General features: G+C 37.6%; 1 protein-coding gene across 4 annotated transcripts in view; it reads right to left on the minus strand.

The window, feature by feature from the left end:
• SESN1 (sestrin 1) overlaps nucleotides 1–12,386 on the minus strand; it is a 107,120-nt gene that overhangs the window by 12,023 nt on the left and 82,711 nt on the right. The window contains exons 1-4 of one of the 4 annotated variants that reach the window (XM_082669296.1): nucleotides 9,409–9,620; nucleotides 2,563–2,628; nucleotides 1,534–1,734; nucleotides 722–904 (exon numbers count right to left, since the gene is read on the minus strand). In XM_082669296.1, coding sequence (XP_082525422.1) covers nucleotides 722–904; nucleotides 1,534–1,734; nucleotides 2,563–2,628; nucleotides 9,409–9,510 — 552 coding nt within the window. In that variant the 5' untranslated portion in view covers nucleotides 9,511–9,620. Of the gene's footprint in view, nucleotides 1–721; nucleotides 905–1,533; nucleotides 1,735–2,562; nucleotides 2,642–9,408; nucleotides 9,621–12,386 lie in introns of those variants that run through there. The other 3 variants (XM_082669298.1, XM_082669295.1, XM_082669297.1) reach the window with 3 other exon arrangements.

Raw genomic sequence — 12,386 nt, forward strand, 5'->3', positions numbered from 1 at the left:
ATACGATCCAGCAATCACACTCCTGGTTATTTACCCAACTGAGTTGAACACTTATGTCCACCAAAAAGCCTATATGTGAATGTTTGTAGAAGCTTTATTCATAATTGCCAAAAACTGGAAGTAACCAAGATGTCCTTCAATAGATGAATGGATAAACTGAGGTACATCCATACATGTATTTTTCAGCAATAAAAAATGAGCTACCAAGCCATGAAAAACCATGGAGAAACCTTAAATGCATACTGACAAGCTAGTCTGCAAGGGCTATATACTGTGTGATGCCAACTATATGACAGTCTGGAAAAGGTAAAACCATAAAGACTGTAAAAAAGAGCAGTAGTTTCAGGGGGAAGGGGAGAGAGATGAATAGAGGGAGCATAGGAGATTTTGAGAGAAGTGAAACTATTCTTTATGATACCATAATGGTGGATAACACGACATTATGCAGTTGTCAAAACCCATAGAACTGTACAACACAAAGAGTGAACCCCAATGTAAATTAGACATTATTAATTCATCAGTTACAGCATATGTACTATACTAATACTAGATGTTAGTAATAGAGAAACTATGTGTGTGTGGGCGGGGGGTGGTGGATGGTTGACGGGGGTAGAATATGGGAACTCTACTTTCTGTGCCATTTTTCTGTAAACCTAAAACTGCTCTAAAAATTAGTCTAATTTTTTTTTTTAATGACACCCTAGATATATTCTCTACTTACCTCAATATGTTCTTTGGTAATAAGCCAAGGTCTATGGGCTAACACTTTGTTAAGTTCTCCTAAATTCTGTAGTTTTTGAGGAGCATTCTCTAAACCATTAAGCCACTTGGGGTCTCCACCAACATGAAGGAAATCGTTTACATGGAGATTCACTAAGTAGGAGCACTGATGTCTTGCTGCAGCCTTAAGAGAAAACAAAAAGATTATTCTAATTACACATATTAAAATCTTGAACAACTACAAATCTTTTTCTTTACAATATGCAAAACAGCTAATTAAGTTTTTGATTAGTATGTTTTCAAATTTTCCATATACTACAGAAATGAAGTTTTCATATAAACATTTAAAAATTCATACACTATAGAAAGCACCTCAAAAATATCCCAAGAACAAATAAAATATCTGATCAAAGTATCTGAACTTTAGAAAAATTTTATACCTACTGTCAGAACCTCAGATTAAGAAGAAACTTCAATTAAGGTGCCAACCATAAAACAATGGAATATTATTTATAAATTGAACATGAGTACCACCACTTATGTCAATCTGAACTATCAGTGAAATAATCTTGTGTTCTACTTTATTCTCGTATTTAATAGAAAATGGTTCTCAACAGAGTGTAAATACATATTTCTTTTTCTGTTATATTTGACAGCGTACTTATTTAGAAAGAGGAAAAATAGATACTACCTAACAGGAATTCGATTAGAAGTTAGAATATAAGTATTTATTCCTGTGTTTGAAGCATTAACCATCTCTTAAAAAGATTAATAAAGCAGGCAGAAAGAATTTTTCACTGAATGTTTACAAACCATTATTCCAATGTAGTGCCGATAATGTAGGGGTAATGGCCCATCCATTTGCAGTAGATAGTGTTGAGTTTTTAAGAAACTTTCTAAATATTGTGGGTGAAAAACCATCACTAAGGTAATATTATCCAAACGACCCAAAGCAGCAAAAGAATCTGCAAATAAAGTATGCATCTGTGCGTCTTCACTCCCCACTTGGAGAATCTGTATGAAAGAGAGGAAAACCATGGTTTCAGAAATTGTAAATTGGTGTAAAAGAAAGAAAACATGCAGGGGAAGGAAAAAAAAAAGGAATATGCATGCACTGCACTCTAAGTGTCACCTAGAAGCAGATTAAATTTGGCTTAAAGAGAGGTTATAATTCTACAAATTTAACTCAACTTGTTGCAAGATAGCAGAATAAAGAGTCACATATCATGTAGTAGGGGAAAAACAACAAAGGCCGGACATTAAAGGCCATCTAGATAGGCTGCTTGCAGACTTGACCAGAATCCAGACATCCAGAGCTAAATCCAGAACCCAGATTTAGATTATCAAATTTGCAGAGCTTGCAAACAGACCCTAATGCCTTTCCTTTTAACAACACCTACTCTCCCTCAATTTACAGAGAACCAAAATTAACTAACAGTAAACAATCCCTGTGAAAACAAAGTATAGGAGCATTTACATATTTAGAATTAAAGATCCGATCTAGCATTGATACCAGCCTGTGGAGTTGGCCAAGACCAAGTAACTCGGCTTATGGGCACACCTAAGCAACATCTGAATATAAGCAGGTGGCATATTATTGGTCAGAAAAAAAGTCTTGCCTTTGCTTGATTAAATATGGGTGTTAGAAAAGCATCATGAAATACTAGAAATCAACATGACTATAACAGCTTTTTAATCCCACATATTCACTGCCAAAACATGATGATTAACTTGTGTAGAGCATATTGTTGACCAACAACTTGTTCAGATGCGAAGATGTGGGTCATGAAAACTTTTCCTTAAAAGCATACAGTTCACTATGTACTTTCACAAACAACATACCTCCTTTTCTGGGATGAATCTGCTTGGTCCGTGTCCTAGTGGTCGAGGAATTCTAATTCCAAGTTCCTAGAAAAGAAAACTACACCATCTCAGGCCTCCAGCAGTAAACAACATGAACTGAGGCCACAGGAATGGGAGAGAAAAACAGCCAGTTGAACAGAGACTGGCTTGTTCTGGTGATTTATTTTCATGGCCATATATATATACCAGATCCTCTGTTTGCATCACATAGCTGACAACAGTTTATAATACAACTCTGACTAAAAACAATAAAACCTGTTTCACTAAAACCAGAGTTTTGCATAAAGTACTTGGCAGAAAGTCTAGAACAGAAAGTTCAGCACATAGCAGCCAACCCTGTGGATTGTCAGTGATACAAAATAAGACCAATGTGTTTGTACATCCAAAACCCAACCAACCAAAATATCAATCCCTGTGCATCTTGTCAGGAAATGAAAAAGCCATAACCTCTACCTAGATGTCTTAAACTGAAAGAAGTATAATTATTACTACATCTATAATAACACTTCAGAAGAACAGAAATACTATGAAAAATAAAAAAGCTATTTAAATCCACAAAAGAGAAAGTAGTACAGGGCATGGTTTCTCTGTGCTTGAGTAAAACAATTTTAGAGAAATTAATTTTGTGAGTTTTCCTTAAATTTTTAATTTATAGGATCTCATCAACTTTGCTTATATTATATTTTAGAGGAGCTCAACTAATTAAAATATAAATGGTTTTCTGCCTTTTGACATAGTGAACCTAGAATTCTATACTTTATGTGACAGTGTAGTGTGGTTAACAAAAACTGACAATCTACTGTTAGGCTTCCATCTTTTCCCTCAATACAGTGTGCTAATAGAAATAAAACCAAAATGTAATTCAGACTTTTTTTTTTCTTTTTGAGGCTCATGTCCTATCACTCTAGTCTCTAAACAAAAAACCCCCTCCTTCTTTAACAACTAAATATTAACCCTTGCTTATATAATTACATACAAATATTATTTCTACCCTCTCTCTACTGCTTCCAAAAGTCCTTCATGATATAAACCAGATGCTTTCCTTTTAAAGGAAAAAAAGGGGGGAGGGGGCAGTCAGAGAAGAACATGTGGCAACAATTCAAGAAATCTGGTCCAAGTGAATGAAAACCTTTTGAGCAGAATGGATTTTTAAAAATTAAGCAGGCAGGACAAAATTGAAGAGAATCTTAATTAGGAGAACTCAAGATTCAGATTCAAAGTAGGCTGGATTTGCCAACTAAATCTAAAATTTTATATATGTTTCAAATAATCTTGTATTGGAGGTCAGTGATTTCTTACTCTGATAATTCCACACTTATACTGAACACAGTAATGTCTAATAACCATGCCCCTCATTAGAGGAGGCACTAAATTCACTGGCCCAGCCATGTATGTGTCTCAATTTTAATATCCTACAATAAATGCAAGGAAAAAACCCACATTCCTGCTATTCAATACATCATCTTGGCACAAATGCAGCCATTTATATAAAATGATGACTCTATTGGCCTTTCTGATTTAATTACATATATTTCTAACAAAATATATTGGGCAAGACTTTAAGGCTAAAAATCAATACCCCTTCTCAGTTCTTTACTATCTTATTTAAACAAAATGCATTTTAGCAAACACCCCATTTCAGGGGTTTATTATTCATTTTCTACCTAAGAGACACTATTCTTATGACTTTAGTATACAAAAGGTGGCATTTCAAAGGAGGAGAAATGGATTATTCAACAAATGATTTTGGTACAACTGGAGAGCCACTCAGAAAAAAGTGAAATTGGAGGCTTAAATCATACTTTACTCCACAATAAATAAGATATAAGTGTAAAAAACAAAAATAAAAAACATTACAGTATTAGAAGAAAATACCTGTGGACTTAGGTCTAAGAATGCCACAAAACCAGGAAATCATAAAATATAAGTGATAAATTTGATGACATAAAAATAAAGACTTTCATATGGGAAAAATAAACATATAAAGTCAAAAGCAAACAGAAAACTTGGACATATATTTGCAACTCATATAGCAAAGGGCTAAATTTTTTTAATACATAAAGACAAATCACTAAGAAAACCCCCAACAACCTCACAGAAAAATGAACAAAGGACATGGACAGTTCAAAGAAAATGAAATATAAATGGCTGAAAAAATGATCAACCCTCACAATAAAACACTGAGATACAATTTTGCACCTAAAATACTGCTTAAGATCAAAAAGTTTGATGATAGGCTGTGTTGGAGAGGGGGTGGAGAAATAGCCATTCATTGCTTATACTTTCTGATGGGAGTGTTTTGAAGTGTGAGGAAAAAATATCAAGAAACATAAAAGGAGTATAAATTACTACAACCTCTAGGAGGGCAATCTGAAATACTGATCAATATTTAAAAGTTACATACCCTAATCAATAATTCCATCCTAAACATTACCCTATACTCACATTTCTAAAATGTCATGTGTAAAAGTATAATCACTGCAACATTGTTTCTAGTAGTACAAGATTTTATAAAGCAACCTAAGTGCTCATCAATAGAGTACTGTTTCAATAAAGTTTAGTATGATCATAGACTAGAATAGCATGAAGTCCTCACAAAGAATGAAGCAGTTCTATACAAGTTGGCTTTAAAAGATCTCCAAGATATATTATGTGGGGGGAAAAAGACAAAGTATATAATATGTATATATTATGTTACTATTTGTAAGGAAAGGGAAAAAAATTACCAATTCCATTTCTAGGACTTTATCCTACAAATACATTAGCAGCATGTGGATTGTGTATGTGTGTGTGTTTATTTTTTTAAAAATAAGACCAGATTCCTAGCACATGGGCCTCAAAACAAAGAGGTTGAAGTATATTGTTTTGGTTTTATTTCTATACCAAATAGATAGTTTATATATCAAACTTACAAAACAATAGCTTTACAGTTCCAAGAAAGTGACTATTAATGTTTCAGAAATGGAATATTTTCCTATAGGCATGCCAAAGGTCTTTCCCAATGGTCCTTTCTAATTCTCAAGTCTTTGAAAGTCTATCCCTGTAGCCAAATTTAGTGGCCATACTGGTATCACTGTCTCCCCTCTTCCTTGCCTTCAAAGGTCAAATCTTTCTTTTCCAGTTCCTTTAGAAATAGATTCTTTTATGTATTTTATGAAAAATTATGTGTTTTAAAACAGGATGTTAAGAAAAAGCAAACATTCTCAGGAACGGACTATAAACCTATTATGCTAAGAACCTCTTACTGTTAAGATCACATTCGTTCCTTGGTGAGGTACCAGTCTAACAAAGCAGGGAACAGAATAGAAGAACTGAAGAAAGGAAAGGAATGGAACGGAGTCTCTGATATTTAAGACTCCAATTTCATTATTTTACTTATGGCTAGTTCTAGGTAAAATAGAATTTTATGAACTCTGAAACTGCATCCCAATTTATCCTAATCCAGATACTGTCAGGAAGCAGGTCATTGATTCCGTCTAGCCTTCCACAGCACACAAATTGAGCTCTTATGGGAAAAGGAAACAGGTGACAATTATCTTGAAAACAGCCAGGAAGTCTGGTTCTAGAGTTGGTGTCTTTAATTAATTACTCTCAAAAGCTCCTCTTTAAGAGCATTTGAGGGACTTCCCCGGTGGCGCAGTGGTTAAGAATCTGCCTCCCAATGCAGGGGACACGGGTTCGAGCCCGGTCTGGGACAATCCCACATGCCGCGGAGCAACTAAGCCCATGCGCCGCAAGTACTCAGCCTGCACTCTAGAGCCTGCAAGCCACAACTACTGAGCCCGCGTGCCACAACTACTGAAGCCCGCGCGCCTACAGCCCGTGCTCTGCAATGAGAAGCCACCATAATGAGAAGCCCATGCACCGCAACCAAGAGTAGCCACCACTCTCCGCAACCAGAGAAAGCCCGTGCACAGCAACGAAGACCCAATGCAGCCAAAAATGAATAAATGAGTAAATAAATTTTTTTAAAAGAGCTTTTGATACTTAAAGGTCTTTTTAGATACCATTATTATTATACAATAGTATTCTTGATTTCTAAAGGGGTAAAAGTTTCAACTTTCTGGAAAACTCACTTTTGAAACACTTCCTAGTCACATGACAAATTAGTTGCTACCCTATTTTCTAGCAGGTATTGATTACAAAAAAAAAAATAAGGCACTGCAGGTCTTCAATGGTGTGATCGTAAGCCAAACTAAGTGCACTTCATAACGTCCTAAAGGTTCCTTCAATTGTGCCTTCATATGTACCTGTAAGAAACTGAATTACAGACTTTGAACAAATTTTGGCCAATCTAAATTCAAGGAGGCAGAACTTGCCAACAGCAAATGGCCTTGTTGTGAAATGCTAACCACAGCACAAACCTCACAGGCTCTTGGTGAAGGTGTGGCTGGGAAATCTAACATGGGAACTAACAGTCTTCTCCTCTCAACAATCCTCCTAATCAGCATCTTTGAAGACATAGCAACAGCCTCTGCCATCACAACATTGCTGCAAATCTCTGACGCGATATCTGTTTCCTCTACAGTGTATACTAACACACTAATTTTCACAGTATGAAAATTCTCAGCAAATGTTGACAGCACCACAGAATGACTAATGTATGTAATGTATCACTGTATGAATCTGTGTTTATGAATTTACTGTTCTAATCAGATTTTTCAAATTTCTCAGATACATTTATGAATCCATATGAATATCTTTAACCAAAAAAATGAACAGTTTGCCACAAGTGCAAAATGAGAGCATTTGTTGGCTTACAGTGTCTATCTATATGCAAAACTAGTTGAAAAGTAAAAATGATTAGATCACTTCAATCATTTTATTTTTTCTCACTGCACTTGGTACATTATTAAACTGTCTAGATGTCTTAATACTGATAATCACAATAATATTAATTTTGATATTTTAAAAAATTACAAATGCAGTTCTGTTTGAAACACATTTCAACAAGGCAAAAATATGCTGTGTAAAAAGTAAAAGTTCCCATCCCACTCTTCCTTATTTATGAGAATCATTGCCTATAGCTGGGTGCTAGCCTTTTGACATTTGAAATTTTTAAATAGAAATGAAGAAATCTAGAAGCATTATAAAGAAATCTTCCTATTACAACGACATGTACTAGTGCTTTTTCTAAAATTGTCATTAACTCTTTTATAGGGAATTTAGAAATACTCAAAGTTCAGGTACCTCTTTTTCCAGTGTCTGGTCTTCTATGAAATACATTCTAGAAAAATAAAAACTCACTGACTTCAAAGTACTGGCTTTGTAAGGCTGACTTAGGCCATATGTGTGCCCTATACTTTAGTCAGGAGTTCCATTCCTGGAAAGGGTTTAATTTAAAGGCACTGTGGAAGCTTGCTATTTGAAAGAGTTGTGTTATTAATTCTTTTGTAAAGTGAATAGTTTTCCTATAAAGCACTACTTCCTAATTTATCTTCCCACATGTTGGACGTTTTAAAAATGAAATACAACTATACAAAGGTTCCTGGTGTCCCGAACACAATCCCATAGGCTCTGTAATCAATGTGCAAGCTATTGATAAAATGTATCTGTATCTTCCAGTTGACATGGCTATATTTAGAGATTCTAGATCTGGGCAAAAACCAGGATTCTGCACACAAATACCACCAGAAATAACAGATTCAAGCACAATGATTGAGGCTCAAAATGAGAACAGATCTGTTACGGCCTGCAAACAGAAACTGTAAATTCTATTTCAACACTTTCACACTCTTTTCTATGATAAAGTTTCAAAGCAACAGTTATGAGACTTTTTTTAGGTTGTTGTATTATCTGGAAACAAGGAGCACATTATGTATCCATGAATGCTAAAATCTAGAAAAAGCATTTGGTGTTCTACAACCTTCAGGAGAAAGTGTCTTCATTTAAGTTTATATGAATATATGTAGTATATCATGGTGTAGACTCCATTTACAAAAAATATATATACATATAAATACTAACACTGAGTCATTTTAGTGGGCAGTACAGTAGAGAAATTACCTCGTATTTACATTTCTTTAAGTCAATACTTAAAACATTCTGATTTTAATTACTATTTCTCTACTTTCTCCCTTGCCACCTTTTGAATTAAAGCCTTTTAAAGTTTCAAATTTGAGTTAAAGGTGTATTAGTAACTCTCAAATGGTGCCCTATTTGCAGCCACTTAGGAAAAATACAAAATGTTACAATTAAATAGCTCTTTCTGAAGGCCAATTCAGACACAAAAAGAGATAGTTTAATACAAGAGTAAACGCTGTGCATAACGTCATAGAGCTGGCAGTACATACTTATTCTAGGCAACATCATTTTTAACTGACCGAAATATGTTTCTTTTTCTTTCTTTTTTAAAGTAGGAGGCGAAGAGAGTGAGGGTCCCCGAATAATGTGTTTTGACAAGACGCTGAGGGGGAAAAAAATCCACAGGCTGTTCTACCGTGAGACTAGAGTTTGTTAGGTTTCTTCTGGCTTGTGGAGACTTGTACAGAAGACAACGTTATTTTGTTTCGGAGACTTCCATTTAAATGACCGAGGCAGCTGTCCCTCCCAGCCGCAACATTTTCTGCCCGGGGACGACTCTCGGTGGCAAACGCCCCCCCCCAACACCACTGGCCGCCCCTTCACCTGAGGGGCGCGGGCCAGCCTGCGACGCCCCGCCGGGCAGGGCGGCCGTCCGGGCGGTAGCTCCAGCGGCGCCCTCCCCGGGGAGCGTTCTCCGAAGCTGTTAGGGTGCGAGGGCGGGGAAGCGACGCGACCTCCGTGCAGCCCAAGCAGTTGGCCGGGTGCCCGCCCGCCCACTTGCCCGGTCCCTTGCCCTGGTACCTCGTCCTGGCCGCGGCTCCCGCCACACTGCTTGCAGCCCAGCAGCTCCGAGACGGCCAGCGAGGCCGTATACGCCTCGTTCGCGGCTGTGGCCAGGCGCATGTCAGCGTGAGGACAGCTGCGGACGCGCAAGGGAGCCGCGGCGGCGCGGAGGAGGCGAAAGCTGGCCGGGCTGCCAGTCGGCCTCTCAGCTCAGAGGCTGAGCGCCTCAGTCCGTGCTGACGGCTGAGGCAGTGCGGGGCGGGACGGCGCAAACAAACAAGACACGCGGCCCCGCCCCCTCCGTCACTCCGCCGAGTCGGCAGCCGCGCGCGCCAATGGGGGCTCGCAGCGCCGCGGCACCCCGCCCCCTTGGCGCTGAGGAGCGGGCCCTGGCGGGGGGCGGGCTACGCGGCCGGCCGAGAAACAACCTCTAGGGAACGAACTCCCGCGAGGAGCTAATCCTCGGGTCGGAATGGGCTCGGTCCGCCGGGAGCTGTGCGTGCACTGCGGCTGGAAGATGCAGCGCGAGCCGTCGGGTTTCAGTTGAAAGGCAAAAGTGTCCCTGTCCCAGCATCAGCAGCTGAAAGCTTGCCCTCCCTCCACCCGCTCGGGTCCATTTACCTAGAGCCAAACAGCAACCCACCTCTAGGCTGACCCCGACACCACCAGGGGGAATCAAATTCGCTTCACATTTTATGAACTTTTGAAATTTCCCTTCTTTCTTTCCAATAATGCCCAAACAGCGCCTACTGGGCCGCAGAATGAAGAAACAAGTAGGGGACCATGACCCATATTCAATGTAAAATTATTTTGGGTAAGCTATGTAGAAACTATAAATATCACTCTCCTACACAGATAAGCCTTGGTAGCAGATCTCTAAATTTTTTTTCTTCACAAGTATATTCGAAAGCTTTAAAATTGTTTCCTTATAAGCGCCCTAGGTTCTAAAGAAAGAATCTCTCTCTGAAACCTGATGAGGAACGTGAGAAAACAGGTCATAAAGGAACACAAATAACTGACATTGTTGGATCTGGAACACAAATCTCTCAAGTCCTGTGTCAACACTATTTCCTTACAGGGCTCCATTAACTTCTTTTTAAAAAATTAACTCCTAAATTAGGTCTCTTGTTTTGCATGTTTGCCCCGTATTTTCAAAGGCTTACATGCTCAGGTTAAAAAAAAAAAAAAAAAGTTGGAACATTCTGATAGAAGGAAACAAGCAGAGTTTAAGTCAATAATACTGACAGACACAGAACCAGGGCTCATAAATGAAAATAAGTTTCAGTCTTAGGAGTGAGGTTAAAATGTCTCAGAGAAAACTGAGTTACTCTTTGAGCTCTTAAAGTGTCACATTTTAAAAGTAGCAGGTTAAAAATGGTTACTTTTTATTTATCTTCTCCAGATAAATAAAATGATGTTATATGTTCTCATACACTGCTTTTGTAAATTGCTAAAGCACCCAAAATGTTTTTACTGGTCAAGAAAAGCAATTTGAGGTTAATATTGACATAGAAGAAAAGGTTACAGAGACGTCCAAGCTCTCTTCCTCTGAGCACAGCCACAAAAACAGTCTAATCTGATGCCCACTCAGCCACAAACACACAGGCAAAAATAAACCCAGTAAACCATCTAATTTGCAGCAATATGACATACCCTCCAAGATAAACTGGTTGTAGATGAATAACGTGGAAACATAAATGGACTTGATGTAGGGGTTGTGAGCTATAGAGCTACTTAATGAGGGAAGTATGTGAAAAATGGCTCTAGAAGAGTTGAGCTGTGATTTTATTTTCTGGAAGGAATAAAATAGTGGGGATTAGCTGTCTAGTAGGGCATAACCTTGTCTGTAACATTAAAATATCATTTACAAAATGGAGAATGTTTACCTTTCTATTTTCTAATGAGGCAAGAAAAAGCATGCATTTAGCTAATGCAAAAATGGTTTAAATGCAAATTAGAACTGCAAACTGTGTATACACATGTGTATATATACATATATGTGTGTATATGTGTGTATGTATATATATGTTCATGTTTGATACTTTGTGCTTGATAAATATTTATTGAAGAAACATGTTGAAATTGAATAGGAAGCTCCAATTAGGATCTTTCTCTTTCTTTCTTTCTTTCTTTCTTTCTCTTTCTCTTCCTTGCTTCCTTCCTTTCTTTCCTTTCTTTCTTTCTTTTTCTTTTCTCTCTCTCCCTCCCTCCTCCTTCTTTGAAAGTTTCAGTTTATTTTGATGCTGCCTTACATAAAAAGAAAAATAATTTTAATATATTCTAATTCAGTCCTTACTGAGACCCTTTCAAGCCATTAAATGTCAAGGTTCCTTTATGGTTTCTATAAAGACTGACTTAAGGTCTTCAAAGAGTACTGATTTTTGCTCTTTTTGATAGAGCAGTAACTGTGAATTAGTCATTCTCTTCTCTAACATAAAAAAGCTGCCTCCAAATTTATTAACCAAGAATTCCAACAGCTGTATTGACCTGCAAATATCATTGTGTAGATCTCACTTCTGGAAATGCTTTGTTCCAAATCATTTAATAAAAAGTTTATATTTTCCAAAGATTTCACTACGTGAGTAGGCCAGATGTCCTGAAGGTGCTTCTGCTAATGAACCCCCAGTGCTAAGCATGTAGTAAACCTCCTGAGCACCGATTAGTAATTGCAAAGGACTACATTTTTGATATTTACCACAGGCTATCATTATAGGCCAGCAGCTATTTACAAAATCTGCTATTTAAACATTTCCTTTCAACATTTTTTTCTTCGATGAAGAATCCTGACATCTAATCCAAGAAGTAAATCTGAAATATTTCCTTTCCTCTAAAAATGTTTTGGGAATTCCCTGGTGGTCCAGTGGTCAGGACTCCGAGCTTTCACTGCCAAGGGTGTGGGTTCAATATCTGGTCGGGGAACTAAGCTCCCACAAGCAATGAGGCACAGTCAAATAAATAAATATAAAAATAAAAATGTTTTGGTAAACCTACTCAAA

The sequence above is a fragment of the Grampus griseus genome (genome assembly GCF_964374135.1).
Source record: "Grampus griseus genome assembly, chromosome: 13".
NCBI classification, from domain to species: domain Eukaryota; kingdom Metazoa; phylum Chordata; class Mammalia; order Artiodactyla; family Delphinidae; genus Grampus; species Grampus griseus.